General features: G+C 41.1%; 1 protein-coding gene across 6 annotated transcripts in view; it reads left to right on the top strand.

Moving 5' to 3' along the window:
- LOC105564923 (teneurin-a) overlaps nt 1–17,070 on the top strand; it is a 348,995-nt gene that overhangs the window by 169,711 nt on the left and 162,214 nt on the right. For all 6 annotated transcript variants that reach the window (XM_012017701.1, XM_012017704.1, XM_012017705.1 and 3 more), the window contains one exon: nt 3,665–3,740. In XM_012017701.1, coding sequence (XP_011873091.1) covers nt 3,665–3,740 — 76 coding nt within the window. The remainder of the gene's footprint in view (nt 1–3,664; nt 3,741–17,070) is intronic.

Here is a 17,070-nt window from a genome sequence, read left to right on the forward strand (position 1 = left end):
GATGGGATTTACGTTGTTTACATAATTCCGCTTATGTAATTTCCAGTTCAGTTATCGTAACCGTGATAATGCTCGTTTCTCTTTGACGACGTTCTGACGGCGACGTATTTGGGTCGGCGGTGTTCTTACACGAGGATATTTCGCGCGGGCTTGTCTCTCGCGAAGCTCCCGGAGATATTTTGCCTCGCAGCGAATGGACCCTTGGAAGTAACAAAGTTACGCGATAAGAATGCGGCGCGGCAATAAAAACGACCTTAACCCCTAAATAACTTTCGTCCGGGGACGGGGATGTTCGCGGCCCTCGCGAATCTTCTGGAGGACATCAGGTAAAATCGGAGCACGTAGATAAAATCGGTATAGTCCATCGGTAAAATGCGAAAGTCACGTCATTAACCGACCAAGCGCATCGACCTAGTTGCTGCCGCGCCATTAGCAGATAATGACACTTTTTCGAGCGAAAGATGGGTCGGCCAGACTTGAGTTCCCGTAGATAGAACGTAATCGATCGTTCCCTGCCGACGAGCGGCTCGTTTCGGAGAGAATTTTTCTAAAATCGGCCGAAACAAATACTGATGAGGGAAGACTTCGCAAGTATTCTCAGAGCGACTGTAAAGGAGAAATTGAAATCTCCCTTAAGGATCGCAAGACGATAATGTTCGCTCATTACTAACTTGATCGCATCGTTCGTCGAGCTTCGATAAGGATATTTAGCTTATGCAAAAAAATTTTCTGCGCTTCCACACAAAGAAATATACAAAGTCCTGATAATAGAAGTGAGATTGATGAAATTGCGTCGCAACGTTTTCGCAATAATGACGTTAAATGAATCACGTTTTACCTTACAATCGGGTGTATATTAAATTTTTTAATTAACTGTAAAATTTCTGAAAATCTAAACGTGAATCATAGTGAATTTTTGTCACGATTAAAGGACAGCCTTGCGTCGTTGTTAGTGTACTTGGAAAAGAAGAGTTACCGTCTTCTCAGAGAAGTCAATATGCAAATATCTTGGAGAAGTCAATATGAAAATAGCAAATCCTTACACAATGGTGACTTACTGTCATTCGAATGGCATTGTCGGGGGATATGTTCGCTGCACTCGCGCTTGCAACTCGGCACAGCTTATTTCTTCCGAAAGTACCCCGACAGAGGCATGCGGCGCATCCCTTCGTGGGCGTTAATATTCTCGATGGGTGGTCCAGCGAGCCAGGAGCGTCGCTTTCGCCGAGAGGGTGGCTGCTAGAAAATATGCGAGATATCGGAGAACCCTCGATCAGTTGCGCCCACCTTCTCCGTGTTATCACCATGACTACCGGACGAAACAAACGGTAGCCGGCATGGCTGCTAAGCCTCGGCAGCCTGGCAACCAACCTCTCGCCCTGCGAGAATGAACCCGTCGCTTTGTGCTCCCAGCTGTCAGGACTCTCCGGCCGATAGAGGTTTCTGTACCTAAACCTATCCACCTACCGACGCGCGCGCGGTTCAACGGAATCGACTCATTCGCATCTGACACGCGCCAATTTATGCTCGGAATTACAAAGGAAACGTTACATCCTGTGTATTGCAAGCGAGCCTTTGAGGTTGCGAGTGACGAATTGCAAGGCCGTGTCGATGACACAACGATTCCGATCCCGTTTCCCAGATTCCGCCAGCGAACCCGATCTAAGGTTGAATCGGTGGTGTGCGTGTGTGTGTGTGTGATCGGTGGCAGCTTCGCGCCAATGTGTTTGCCTCTTTCGTGCGTATGCCATCAAACGAATTGCCGCACGTCATTATCGCACTTTGCATTATAGCTACGATTAAACGTTGGGCAGGCTTGTTGGAACGCAGGATTCGAGTGCAGAGACTTGTTACATTGCAAAAGGATTCAACACTTTATTATAAAGATGTAAACACAGTAGTCGATATAAAACAATATAATGATGCTCCTTATCAGTGCGTAGTGAGTTATACTTAGAATCCAGTGTATAAAGTAAAGATCCTCGGGGCGTAGACAGTGACAAATTGCTGCAGAAATAAGAGGGTGAAAGCGGTGGTTAGAAGAGTCTTATGGGCCAAAACCGGTGTAGAAGGTCGGTATATCAAAGTAAACGAACGAACAAACTATCCTTGTTATTTTTTATTTTGCAGCCTCTTCCTCCAGGCTCACTCACTAACTTCCATTATATTCAGCCTTGTTATTGATTCAACAGCCAATTTTCGCGTTGTGTGAAAATCTCTCTTCCAACGTAGAGAAGATATTCGTTTTGCGTTACAATCGCTCGACAAAAAGAGCTTGTTATCGTTTCTGTTAAAAGATAGAATACATCCCGGTTGGATTATCTTTGTGTGGAGTTGTGAATGGAAAGAGATATATCTCTTTAAACGCTTGGCGTATGTAACAAAAACCGACGGTACACAATACGGACGTGTATACAACAGCAAAATGTTAAATGTTCCGGAAGTATTCGTCGTCGATGACGTTTACGGAGAGAGAAAATTAAGCATTATCCGATAAAGAGATTTGGCGATCTCGCGGCGGCGACCAAGGCGAGAGCGTCAGACGACTGCGGTCGATAGCAGGACGTCACTGACGGTTACATTAGTCATGAACGCATTAACTATACAGATAAAAGGAAGGCAGCTCGCGACGACCCATCAACTAGAATATGCATGACGCTACGAACCGACAGACCGGAGACCACGCACGGCGAACGAAGGCTAAATCGAATGGCAACGTCAGCCTGCCATCGGGCAGGAAAGAAAGTTTGAAAATTAATTATGCATGCGCGCGCGTCGCTACTCGTTGATACCAGGGCCTTTACGAATTCGCCTCGACGATTGCACTTATCACTCTTCCGATTTGTCTGTTCCCGTAGTCCGCACATCTTCGACACAAACCCTCGACTAATTAAAGCGCATTGTTAATTCGGTTGACGCGCTCCTCAATTTCTGCCCTCGTGTCGATCGTTTTCGCGGGGCGTTTTAAAAACGCACGGGCGTAATTAGAAACGGTGTAAGCACGCATCCGTTTTGATCGTTCCATTTAAATAATTCCGCAGACACTAGACTCGAAACAGGGTTAAAGCACTTGCGAATACGAGAACAACTTGCGTTTAATAAACTCAATTATCTCGTCGCATGACACAGGTCAAGTTGCCGAGAGTAGAGGAATATCTGCGTCCGCCGCAGATCCTGTTACCTGTCTAAGTAATTAAGCAGTAGTTACGGCGGCATATGTTTCAGCGAAATGCCGCAGTATGCAGCAGCTATGAATCAAATGCACAGAAAATTGGAACACGCCCGGAATGTATCGAAGAATTTCCCTTCGCGCTACATTATACTTTAGGGCAGAATATGATGCAGACGGAATATCCGCATTACCGTCGGATCAATTGAAGAACATGATTTTCGTGCTAATTACCCAATTATCGTTAACCAGAATTATTGAGATTACGATTGTCGATTTTATCGAAATCGCAATGGGTCTCGAATCGTCACACCGGCGTTGAGTAAAGCGTTAGCGGGCATACGTAATCGCGCGTCGTGGTTACTCGCGGCTGATAGTTTGCAAAGCGGCGTTTGTATCGCCGTTAACCGGCGCAAGACTGATGCGTTACTCGATCGCCGAGTGTGACTTTATGCAGCAGAGCATTAAGGACAAACGTTTCGCTGTGTGTTGCAGAGTACTTGATGTCAGGAAGTCCACGGAGTTATCCAGCGCGCTCCCCGGGGGTCGCTTCCACGCCAACCGTGACCAGGTGAGTTAGTGCGCACCTCCCGCGAATTTCGCCAATCCGTATACGCGAATGTGCGACGTCGGCTCTCGTGCCATGCGACTCGCAAATGTGACACATCCATATTCCAACCGGACGGAATAACGTGGCGTAGATTCTCGCAAGGGCGCGAACGAGTAAGCGGATTTTTCTCGCTAGAGCAGCAAATCGGTCAGCCTTATCGGTTTTACCCGCTGGCTGGGTTTTACGTGGCTGAATTAAGCCCTAGCAGCTACAAAGAATCGATGGCCCGCGACTGATTCGCTCGGAAACCGTGAACACATCGTGACGTTCGATGGTTTTCGACCGTCGCGTATATCGCGCCTCGCGGCTTTCATTATCGTCGCGTTTACTACGGGTTCACGTGGCTCAAAAGTCAAAGGTGTAATTTTTACAAAAACAATCATCGAATTTATTAACAAATATCTTCCCAAAGTTACTCTCTTTTGTATAACGCTTTTAAAGTTTTTTTTTTCACGCTATATAAATACAGACCACTGAATGCATCCTGCGCTCGGGGATGATTTTTTACGCGTAAGCGCTTTAAACGAGCCAGAGGCCGTTTTCCCCGCGGTCACGAGGAATGCCGCCCGCGACAGAACTCGAGTGCGAAAAGTTTCCAGAGTCTAAATCAATCGGTCGGGAAGAGAAGACGGCCGAGGGCGCAGTAGGAAGCGCGATAAGTACAGAAGGAACTCCGTGACGATCCGACCGATGGGAGGCGGTTGAGAAAGAGCGGGAGGCAGAGAAAGAGACACGTCTAAAGATGTTCCAATTCAAATGAGTTGAACTTTTAAAATATTTAGAATGTTGAACAGGCCCCGTCCCGGCATTTCCATTTCGCTCCTCCGTCTCCTCTCGCGCCAAGCGTGCCGGTCGATCGCCGTCGGTGACGCGCACGAAATTTCGAATTAGTTCGCTCTTTATTCTACCTCATTACCGTCCCTCGGCGTTCCTCCTACTTTCTTTTCTCAAGCAGCTAATGGCCCACTACGTGCCGCAATTCATATTTCATCGCTCGCACGCGGAATGTTTCTGAGCGACTTCGCCTAATGTAGCTGATGTCTCTCATTGCTATTTTATTTTATATGACTTTATAAGTACGAGAAAAATATTTCTGCTTATAATTGACCTTTCGAGAAGAAGAGCACACGAGCAATTTAAAAGCGGCGCAGTCACGTTAATTGCGTGGCGTTCTCGCAGAAAAAGTGTCTCTTCGTTAGTCTATCGCGTATAAGGATTTGAAATAGGTACCTACGTCAAGCAATTGCAGCGCGATTATATGAATAATAAAATGATATCGATGCTTTATGAAACATCGCTCGCAGCTTGGATTATCCAATTTATGTCGCATGCCAGTATTAAGAGGTTCTCTCGTTTAATTTGCTCCCCCGAATTACGAAATATCTGTACAGCGTACAGACATGCGACCACCTGTCTCGCATGGTCTTACGGAATATTAATTAACTATAATATTTGTAGTGATTGACACGGGATTTTTGCTTCGCATTACGCATTCATAGGTAGTCACGCGAGTTCGTCGATCTTTTCTCGAGGATCTTGAACTCTACTCAGGGGTATCGATCTCATTCTATACTTACGCCGCACGATAGCGTTTCTATTTTGAATCCCACCTATCGGCAAAGTACCCGGGTATAAGACAACATTGTTACCGTCGTGTAAAGCCCACTTGTGATAATTCAACCTCGGTATATACGAGGCATTCTATTGACATATCATCGTGCAATTTGCCCCAGCGATCTTCTAACGGTGATTACGTGATCTCCTTAATCATAAAGGATACGAGACCATTACGTACAGAAATTGATGAACAGAAATAGAAAATTCTATCCAAAGACGCCGTCACTTCCGAACGATAATCGCATCGACCCTTAACGCTCTCTCGCAGTTTTTTTTTTTATTATCGGCCGTATACTTTTACCTCTCTTTCTCTTCTCGAGAGAAAACGCGTACCAGTCTCGGCAAAATGACGAGAGAAGGAAGGGCCATAGGTGTCACCGGAAACAGCAGGTCAGTGAGACGGAAGGTACTCTGTTGCTGAGGCAACGCGGCTAAAAGAACACGCGCGGCCCTTGTCCGAGAGAGCGAAGGAGAGTTTCCTCCCTCGTTCCATCCTTCCTTTTACTCGTCGTCCATCCGTTACGCCTTACCCCGACTTCCTTCTAAAGACTGCTAACGACCGAATCCGCCGAGAACACCGATCGCGATAGCTCGGTGCTCGGAGAAAACCGCCAACTTTTCCCAGTACTAAATATATAACACTCGATATTTCGGAAAAATCAAATAAATTCTTTCTGCATGGCTTCTATATTTACTCGCGCTTGTAGTGAGATTATTTTACATCTTTAAAGAAACGTGCGAATTATTTCAATCTGTCACTCCTAACTGTTCAAGCTGTAGAAATTCATACTGGTGGCTTTTATTTTTTTCCCCCCGTTATCTCTGCGAAATATTATATGTAATAAAGATTAAGAGTAAGGTGACGAATTTTATCTATTAATTTATAAATTTTATTTATCAATCGGGAATGCGATAGGTGTATAACATTTTTAAATCGCTATTTTCGTAAGTTTATCGTTTCCTCTTTTTAGATTACATTACAGACATCATAAGCTTAATATCGATCTGTACATCGATATCAAAGAAAGTAATATGTTTTTTTTTACCTTTTTCTTAGCTAGAATAAACGGATACAGTCTTGGTCGTATTTCGGATGATACGCGAAAGAAGACAATCGCTTTTCTATAGTATTTATCGCTTATTAACTGCAACAACGTGATTAAAAAAGACACTCGCTACACTTGACCGGCGATAAAGACTTCCTTCTCCGTCTTTTTATTTTTCTCTTGAACGTTCCATCTTACCTCTCCTTGCTTTACTATTTCTGCTATCGGTTTGTAACTACAGAATCGATCGAAATGGCAATCATTGTTGATGCCCGTGAAAAATTAATGTTGTTTTCGAGAAAGAATTTTAAAGTTATATCAAGCTTATTTTTGCAAATACAATTAGTATTATGAGTTTTGCAAGAAAAATAAGCTATGGCGACATAACATCGTTAGAAAAATTAACTACGCTTGGATGTGTCCTTTATATTACTTAAAATAGTTCAATTTGCACAATTTTTTACTGTCTGCTATCGGTATCTGCTAACAATATTCATTTTACTGAATTGTCATCCCTTCTTTACAAAATAGTATCTTTTGGTAAATAGGTACTTTTATTATTTTTTTACTTTCTAATATCAAAAATATTTTTACTCTGTGCACATTTGTAAAAGCATATCAAAAAACTAGACAAAGTGACAAAGATTTGAAATCAATTTCGCAAACCGTTATGAAGAGATTAAAAGAATACACCGAGATATCATAATTTTTTTTTATAGAGCGTAAAGCGTAAAAAATTCGCAGCATTTTCTTCGAAATATCGGCAATGTATTTTACAGAACAAGACGACCGGTGACGGGAGAATTATGGTGAACGTTGATAAGACCTCAAGAAATTTATTGTTCAAAGAGTACCGAAACGTAGTGCCTCCCTTTTCAATCTTTTACCTTTCATTTCAACTGCTACCTGATTTCCCATGATACAGATTTTCTTATGCTTTCTGTTGTTTGTTTAATAATGAAAATAACTCCTGCTGCGTTCCAGGGAGTTAAAATTAGATGTAAATGACAGAAAAAATGGAGGAGTACATCTCAATCCGAACAAATTCACGGTTAAAGCAGGTCGACACCCAAGTGCGCTTCGTTTAACTCTGTATTACGTTCCTTAATTCTCCAGGTCGCCTCTGCACTGTGAAAAGTAAGTTGTTTACCATGCATCCTTTCCCTACGTACCTCGGCCGCGCTCTGTGTAGCTACGGTTACGGGTATGCTTTTGTCTCTCCGCGGAGCGACGGCGGAACTATTTAAATTAATCAACATGGAAACCTTAATCTCGCCCGACGTCTTAATCCCAGCTTCAATTTGCGCGCGACTCGGGCTTCTCTTCCTCTTAAACTTTCCATCCGCCCTACCGAACCGAGCCTCGTTCAGTAACGTGCCTTTCACGAAGCCAAATTTAAAATGTTTTCTTCTTCCTCGCGCGGGATGTATTCTCGTTGCTGCCCCTATTTGGGATATACAAAAGTTTTGAACGATTCTTTTGTGATGGAGTTGTTGCGGCTGTTGTAAGCTAGAAATAAGACGCGCTCATTATTAATCTTCCTATACTTTTCTAAGGTATTTATAAAAATTAATATATTTTTGTAATAATATAAACTTTTGTCCTGAGAGAGGGAGAGAGAGAGAGATATTGTTTGAATAAAATAGGAAAATGCAAGATTAACTGGCATTTTTTGCGTATATTTTTATTTTATTTTTTAATTCACTAAAATAACAATGATTGATTTATTAATGTCGCACAACTTTTCAATTTGGTTAAAACTGTGTCACAAGGAAAGGAAAGTAACAATAACAAATTCATTTATTATATATTGTATAAATATTTTATTTATTAAAACATAGATACATTTTATTCTTTAAATAAACAGTAGATTTAACTATTTGTTTGAAATAAAAGATTTAATCGATGATTTAAATTTTTATTAAATAAAAGAACTAAGTGATTTGTGTGACATAAAAACTTTGTTATTAATGTAATAGATTTATTTGATCTATATCTCTCACATTAATTAAATTGCAATATACCTCAGAAGATAAAACGTTCGTTCAATCAAGTGAAATTAATCTTAAATGCGCTGAAAGATGAATTCGCGAATATGAGATAACGCAGAGTTCAGAACATGAGATATTATTATTGATTTGAAATACAATAGGGAACATCTGTTATTTTTTATATTATAATACACGCGTTAAGAACGTATTTCGTATCAGCGACGGGTTTGTTGACCTGCACATGGCCTTTGACACTTGTCCTCGTTCGACGCGACGCATTATTTCGGAGCAAAGACAGTCATTTTAGCTAGTCGCTTATACATTTCTATGAATCCTATTGTGATACGATTACAACTAGAAATATTACAGACAAGAAGTATTAGAAATAAAAGTAATGCCGATTGTGGAAAAGGACATTACCATTTATGCGGGACACAGAGATTTACTCATTAAGCTCGCGGGAAAAATGGGGAAAAAAATATAGAATATAACTCGTTGTATCTACGAGAGGTATCTATGAATTTTTTCCCTTCCTAGGGTTTCGTTTATCCAGCTAAAAATTCTAACATCGTTTTAAATCCAAACACCGTGCGTTACATACGAATGGAATATTCAAATTGTTTTCTGCAATCATTCATACGCGGTAGAACGATCGCTGCATGAAAATTGAGTACACGGGTTTTTAAACAGTTACATATCCGAAAATCCATCATAGATAATCCCGAGCGATAAAGCGTGTACGCTTCAAACGGTAAGCATTTGCTGGTTCGGTCACGCGTGCGCGTAAATACGGCAGAGGCACGAATTCGGGCCACGCAAGCGAGGAATAAAGCGATACAGCTATAAAATGGTGACACGTTAACTTCGCCCGTTCCCCGCTGCAATTAGCCGAAGAATCCTTATCGAGGCGCTCGACGAGGGTGGTAATTGACCGGCAGATAGGGACGTGGGAAACGTATCATCCTAATTTTAGATCGCCACACACGCACCTCGCGGCCCATAGAGGGGAAAAGAAGAATACGGGCGCGACGAGAGGGTGCGCGTCGTAATGTCGGTACGTTAATAAAAATCCGGGTGGTTCGCGTGACACGGCGCGATACGATCGGCAGTATTTTCGGCGGTAGATACGCGCACGTGCGCTCTCTCCGCGACGTTTCGCACCTGCCGCGCTTCATTTCGCTATGTATGTGAGAAATTTTTCGAAACACGCTCGTAAAAACCGCAGGTTATTCTTAGTGACGCGGCTAAATGGAGTAACTCGGAGTTTGAAAGTCGCACATGCACGCGCGCCCGCCATGAAAGTACGAAATATGAGAATGAAAGTGAAAACGAAAATAGCGAATGCAACAGCGAGAGTATAATTAAAAGAACTTGCTGCTTTCCTCAGTTAATTTCACGTTTTACATATTTTATTCGCATACTTTACATAACAATTATTAAATGAAATACAAAAATGTATTGAAATCCGATAATAAATTAATTCGTGCCGCACCTCCACGTACGCCTATTTTAAAGCCGTTACGCTTTTTCTCGCTGACGCGAGCATATCATTTGATGTTTAATTATTTGTGCGATATTTAACGACGTGTAACGCTCTAGTAGGCTACACGTTCGGAGGAGTCCCGCGTGCTTTGTATGTGCAAAGAATGAGCGTCTCTCGAGAAGGGCGCGAAAACGGAAAGTAGGTCGCTGGTTACTGCGCAGACTGGAAAGTACGAGTGACATCGCACTGGGACAAATTTGCATGAAATGCTTCCGCGAGCAGGAAGACCATTCGTTTGGTCGACACGTCTCTTGCGCCGCCGCGCGCACCTTAAAACCACCAAGTTTCAAAGCGTGTGGCCGCGCACCGTAATCCCTGCCATTCGCTCTCAAATTCCCGGATATGCGCTCTACGGACGTGAATCTCACCTTCTCGCAATATTATCTCGCCAACGACGGAGATTTATTACGATTTCTCAGCTGTTACCGAGAGCTCTGAAGAAGTGCAGGTTACAATGTATCGATATCTTGAGATCGCTACGTAGGAAATTGCTAAATACCGAGTCATTAGTTTGAGCGATCTATTTTCAATTTCATTATAATTGAAGACTAGCGTACGTCTTTCCATACCACACAGAAAAAAATTTCCGGATCTAATGCTATTACACTTCAATGTATCATAAAATAGGATCGGTGTAGAGCCAGTCGTATTTATTATAGAGAAAGAAATATTTTAAACTCAAATGAAAACTTCTAAAATCTCGAATAAAATGGTAGTATGTATCGTCTTTTGTTGAGTATCGTGGTGCCAACTTCGTGCGTTGTAAGATGGAGGAAAAATTTATTCCAAACGCAAGAATGTATAAACTTACATTTATATGTATAAGTTACTCTTGCCTCGAGAGAGTAAATCGATCTTTTCTAATTCGATAGAGGAGAATAAGAATTATGGATTTTATTTTTATATTGTCTTATTTTTATACTAAATGAGGTTGTGGGAAATATAAATGCGTCAAGAATATTTTTTGTCTCGGTAACAGAAATCCTTTCTTAGGGCGCAGTGCGTACCTAAATATTTAAATGGAAGATATAGGCATTTATGAAGAAATCTATTATTTTATTTTCTCGCAATGTTGTCTCGTCAACGACGAAGTTTTGTTACGATTCATCAGTAGTTACTGAAAGCTTTAAAGGAAACCGAATAAAGTTCCAACGTATTGATATCTTGAAATCACTACGACGAAGTTCGCTAAACGTTCATTCATTAATTCCATTGATTTATTTCAATATAATAAAAGATATAGCATACATATATCTACCTAAATATATTATGACATTTGGAAATGAAATAATTTATCGATGTAAAAATAGACATTTACGTAAAGAAATGTATTAGCATTGGAAAATTTTACGAGTTATTTAGCGTACATTTAAAGGATCTTTTTACGGCGGCTTAGAGAACATCCTTGCGGGAAGTCGTATCATCGCGTGCGCAGATTTATACGACTGAAAAGTTCTAATAACACCCCATGGTATCCAATGTAGATGAACTATAAAGCACGTTACTGTGTGGGGCCGAAGAGTGGAAGCGCCGTTCTCTCTATGAGCTCCATGTGGGTTTAACTTTGCGTTCCATAAGAATAGCTACCTCCATAATGGTGAAACTTTTAAATATAAACCAAATCCCCCGTATATCACCTCTCTATTGTAAAATATTGTCAACACGCGATAAACTCTGTCCCCTGATTGTTGGTTTTATCGACTGTAACGCGCATCGGTCATTAAGCTGATAGCATCCGGTGACCGTCGACCCGATCGTTAATTTTTACAAGCAGCTCTATTTTCAATTCATCGAAAACATGTGCATGGTATAAAATATTATTCTTTATAGATCGTTAAACCGCTTCATAGACATTATAATTCAGCAATTATACTTAACAGGATACAATTGCACAAAGTAATAACGGGTCTTACTTATTTTTTATTTACTATTCTTGAATAATGTGTCGCAAACTTGATTATTTTTACAAGATTTTAACAATTACACTCGCAGGAAGTAAATTAAAAATTATATGTGTAAAATAATGATAATGTGCCGGCGTTGACGAAGTATGCATTTTGTAAGGTCTATACATATTTCATGTAACATTCATATACATTACGTAGAACAGAGATTGCTGGCTTAGCATTAATTTCGCAGTAAGTGTTACACCGTTGTTACCTGATGTTACCGGCTACCGTAAATCCTTTGCGCTACGATCTAATTTCCAGTTTGGCACCTTGCGCGCCTCGCATTACTCTTGACCATAAAGCTCGCTACCCATAAACATTAATCTGCCTTGCCACACGCGTGTCCGTCATAATCATAATTGATGGTATGTTAATTACAATTTATGCAAAAACCTCCTCACCTGCGCGAACTACATCCCGCGGTAATTTCCGAAAACGTCGCTTAAATGCTGATGCTAACGCAACGATCCGCGATTTACGTCTCGGTACATTTCGCATACCTGTACGCGCCGCGGCATCTCTATTGAGCACACATTTTATCGGGTAAATGTCTTACATTCGCGCACTGCGAACGAATCAAATTCGATAACTCACGTATTTGGTGTAAAATGATAAAATATTCTTAGTCTGATAGGATAAAAGGTAAAAGGGGAAAAAGATAAAAGTCAGACGGAACAAATGAAAAGCGAAATAAATAAATTGGCCCGGGTTATATTTTCGTTCTATATTAAACTTTTTATGCTAGCAAAAAATGATTTAAGCTCCATATATTTAAGCCCCTGACATTACTAAAATCAAGCAGAAAACAAAAGGAAATGAAATTTTAATATTTTATAATTTATTAAAGTTTCGCGTTTATTATCCTCTCAAAACGCTCGCAAAACAGTGGCATTATGAATTAACTCGTTATTACGTAACACTGTCCAATTAGAAAATGCAGTTACACAATTTTTCTCTTCGCGGCACTGCCGCGAACGGATGAAGAAGGAAAAGTTTCGTTGTTTGTCTGATGGGATAACAGAAAGCTTCATGAACGGTAAACAAAAGCAGCGAATTGATGGAAACCGTATATTTTAGGAGATTATAAGTAATACAAAACTGAGTGCGACGAGAGAGGAACAAACGGATTGTTGCTTCGTTCTATTGCTATATTTAGAAACTTCTAAAAGTATTGTTAGCAAGCTGCACAGTCTGTATTCGCACGGAAAGCAGAGTACGTTCCCGGCTAGGTACTCGAAAGAGCGTAATGCGTCTCCAATTTCAATTATCTGCCGGAAAAATTTCTCCGTCCCATTCAGACTCTTTTGTTTTTCTCCTAATGGGCTCGCATCGAATTACCGGGATATTTATTTACTCGTACAATTCTGAGGGTCTCAAGGGGCGAGATCAAAGCTCGCGGGCGTTCTTCCTGAAACAGCGCTCCAGAGAAAGTTATTCTCAGATGACTTTCGAAATTTCCGGCAAGATAAATAACCGAAAATAGATTCATTGTTTGATGAAATTCGTGAAACGTTAAGTATGAATAGCACTGAAAATTGTTATCAGTCGCCTGTGGAACTTGCATGCACTTTTAACTATGTATAACAATAATTAACATTTGCGTTACACCCGGCAAATTATTTAACATGATGATGATAAAGAAAATTAGTTTACAATTATATCAGTTAATGAAGCTGTTCCACTTATGCTTGCACTATCGTACGTGCCGCGGTGAGAACAACTCAATACAGACGAACCTTATCGTGCGAGGGAGTTTGAGGAAGAAAGTACTGTCGTACCAGTTGCGATACATGCAACGAGGACTGCAAGAAAGAAGAAATGTGGCGCAAGAAATCGGAGAACAGGGAAAGAGTGAAAAAGACATTAGGAGATTTATCAAGTCTGAGAACGAAATGTGAAGGGAATGCGAAGGGATCCCCTCCTTCTCGTGACTGGCGAGTATCAACTGCTTTCCGTAGTCGATATTACTGTTCGCCGGGCACGGGGCAAGAAGAAGCGAAAAACAATCCATGAAACGCGAGAAACATCGCGAACGATATTTGCGACGCGGGGCACACTCGATTGGCTCGCATGAGTTTTTCCAATCCGATGAAAAGCTCCACTAGGATACACATCGTCCGCTCGTTCGATCCGCCGACGTTAAAATCCCGGAAAGTCGAGCCTTTCATTTTTTTCCCCCCGCTTTTGTGAAATGAACGAACGTCATTGTTGCCTAATATAATTATACGCTGTGAAATAAAGAAAATTGCCTCTCTTCGTCGAGCCGTAGGGGGTGGGTCGATGCTTGGTTCGCCTATTACGTTGAGCGGCGCCATATTAAGTTCTTCCTCTAACATCACGCTCACGTCTCGCCGCCCCTTTCCACCTTCTTCCACTCTGACTTTCTATCTTGTGCCTCTTGTCTTTTCCTCCCTTATCCCCGGTTATGCAGCGAATTTCGTTGTTACTTTTTATGTTTTAATTCGGGAATATACGCGCGCGGATTCAATTGTTCCGGCTCTTATTTCTACTGTTTATACAGAAGCTGTGTTTCTCTCAACAGGTTTCGTCAATTCAATAATTAATGCAATTTGTCAGTGTTTGCGAAAAAGAGAGCATATTTAAGAATAATTTCAACTTCACAATTACGAACAATTTCATACAGCAAAGTTACGAACCCGCTTTGTGAAAGGGAATAAAGATAATAATAAGACGTGTTTATTCTAAAGCCTGGTAGTAGCGGAATATTCGAGCGAATCTTGAGTCATAATAAAACTTGATTTCCGCCCGTTATAAAGATACATTAGCGTTATTTTACGCGGCGCCGCGGTATTCACGGTTTCCTTTCTTCGTACGCCATTATTCTCCTCGACAAGTGTGTTTTCTGCCCGTAACTTTCGCGAGGCATTAATCGCTCGTTTCCCAGTAAGAACGCAAGCGAGGACGAGGTAGGACGAGCGGCAAGATTTGGATGCCGAGGGGATACGAAGGAGGTGAGGGTAAGAGAAAGCGTGAGAAACGTGAATAATTTTTTAACATGGTTTTGCATCGACCGATCCTCAAGAACGAACGAGAAAATGGATTAAAAGTAATCGCAGGAAAGTGCGGTAACGGATTATTAAAAAGAGACAAAATTAACAGTCGTCTAAGTTAATATTCACGTGAATTTTATTCGAAATTAAAGTGTAAATATAGACGAAAAGATTTTAAGAAGATTGAATGAAACGGCGAATGTGTATGTGGAAATAAATAAGTAAAATATAGTGTCCTCTCTATAAACGAAGTTCACGAGTTTGTCCATTTCTTCATTTCTCGAAGATAGAAAGAAATTAAGTAGGAAGAAAGAGGAGATATTGACGGAGCGACCGGCTATTTAACAAACGAGATTCAAGGCTGGCGAGGTCGACGAGTTTACGAGCTGCCTTTTGGAGAGCTGTTTCCCCACGACGTCGTTACGGCATACGACCCGGGTCGGAACTTCCGCTTTTCTTTTTCGGGGGTGCGAGGGCGATACGCCGGAATCTAGATCACGCACGTCCCCATGCCAACGTTTGAAAGGTCCCTCGAGACGCGCGTCGCTTCCGAGCTATTAGGAGTCACCGGAGGATCCGCGGAATTATTTTAAAGTGCCTCGACTTATCTCGGACGGGAGAAAAAACGTCGGCGAGCCTTGATGCACCGAAATATCGCGCCTGGCAATTTCGAGGACACCGATTTATCTCGGCCGTTCCCACACATGACCCGCACGCGGTGATCTTTACACGCTGAATACGTCGAGATAACGCGAAGATGTCTCTGTGATTTTTCAACGTCCTCTTAGTTGAAAAAACGTAATCAGTAAAAGGAGTCTGAGTGACAGCAAGAATACTAGCGTGCAGAATGTCTCAGAGGATTTCTAACATGTAAAAGTATTTATTTCTTGGTCGAAGAATTTTATTTCGCTCGATTGATAATAACCGATACTATTTCTTTACGCGAAGAAAATATTTATGCCTTTAGAATCACCGTCGACGTCAAATTGATCGTATATATTATAGATTTTTTTTAAATGAGTTTGTAAAATCGCGCAATCTGTAAAAGTCATTGCCGTATCAGGTGTATAGAAGCGGCAACGTTCTCGCGATTTTCGTCGTTTCTCTGGCAATCGCTTTCCCCGTTGAAATTTTATTTCCCGGCGACGAATTATCGGCATTGATTGCCGTCAAGCCCCCGATGTATCTCTTCTTTTGTCAGCTGTAGGCCGCTTGACGAGATATTGTGTAAACCGGACATTGGTAAATCGAATCATCTGTCTGTGTAACTTAAAACATGAAGATGTTACGTAGATAGATATTATAGTTGTAAGTTGCGTGTGTATAGGATGTATCAAGAGTTTCGTATTTCTTATCTGTCAACTGAAAATGCTCCGGCAAAGTTGCCTCGTACTTTTCTATTCTTAAAATTTTTCTTGACATTCTTATTAAATAATTGCAGTGCGTAATCTTTTATCTAACAGATAAATTGGTAAGGGTTTAAGATAAAGGTTCTAAAGTATTTCGATGTTCTCTGTCCTCAAACGTGATATACAGAGAATAAATAGGATCGGCATCGATACGTAGAATACTTTCCGAAATATTACGAAGATGGAAAATATTCTCCGACTTCACCACTGTCGTCATATTCCCATCACAGTACTCCCTAGGTTGCACAAATTTGATCTATATTTAATATATTTCCGACGTGTCCCCTAAAATTAAAGTCAACGAAGCATGCAACCTTTCGTGATGGGAACGAGAAGTCTCCCTGAGAGGATTTCCATTTTCTGAAACTGAAAAAAAGAGTGGAAGCACCTCGCATATAAAATTAACTTTAAATCAGAACAAAAGAATAAATGTCCAGTCTTAATGAAAATTACTATTAGTAATTATAAGAAGAGTTGCTTAATTAAACATTCGCTATAAGGTTAAAATATTATAATACACTTTTAAAAATCATAAAAACTGTTCTCGCTCTAAAAGTTTCATAGAATCAAATTTAATGTTCATAATTGCTACATGTTTTAGGCGGCTCTCTCCCTCTTTTCTCTCTCGAAAAGTAGAATATTTCTCTATGAAGAATTGTCTCCAAGAAACATGCTTAGAATACATGCAAGTCTTACGATATATGTACAGACTTTGTGCGATGGCT

This window comes from Vollenhovia emeryi, unplaced genomic scaffold, assembly GCF_000949405.1.
Source record: "Vollenhovia emeryi isolate VEMERY1.0 unplaced genomic scaffold, V.emery_V1.0 DF939158.1, whole genome shotgun sequence".
Classification (NCBI taxonomy): Eukaryota; Metazoa; Arthropoda; class Insecta; order Hymenoptera; family Formicidae; genus Vollenhovia; species Vollenhovia emeryi.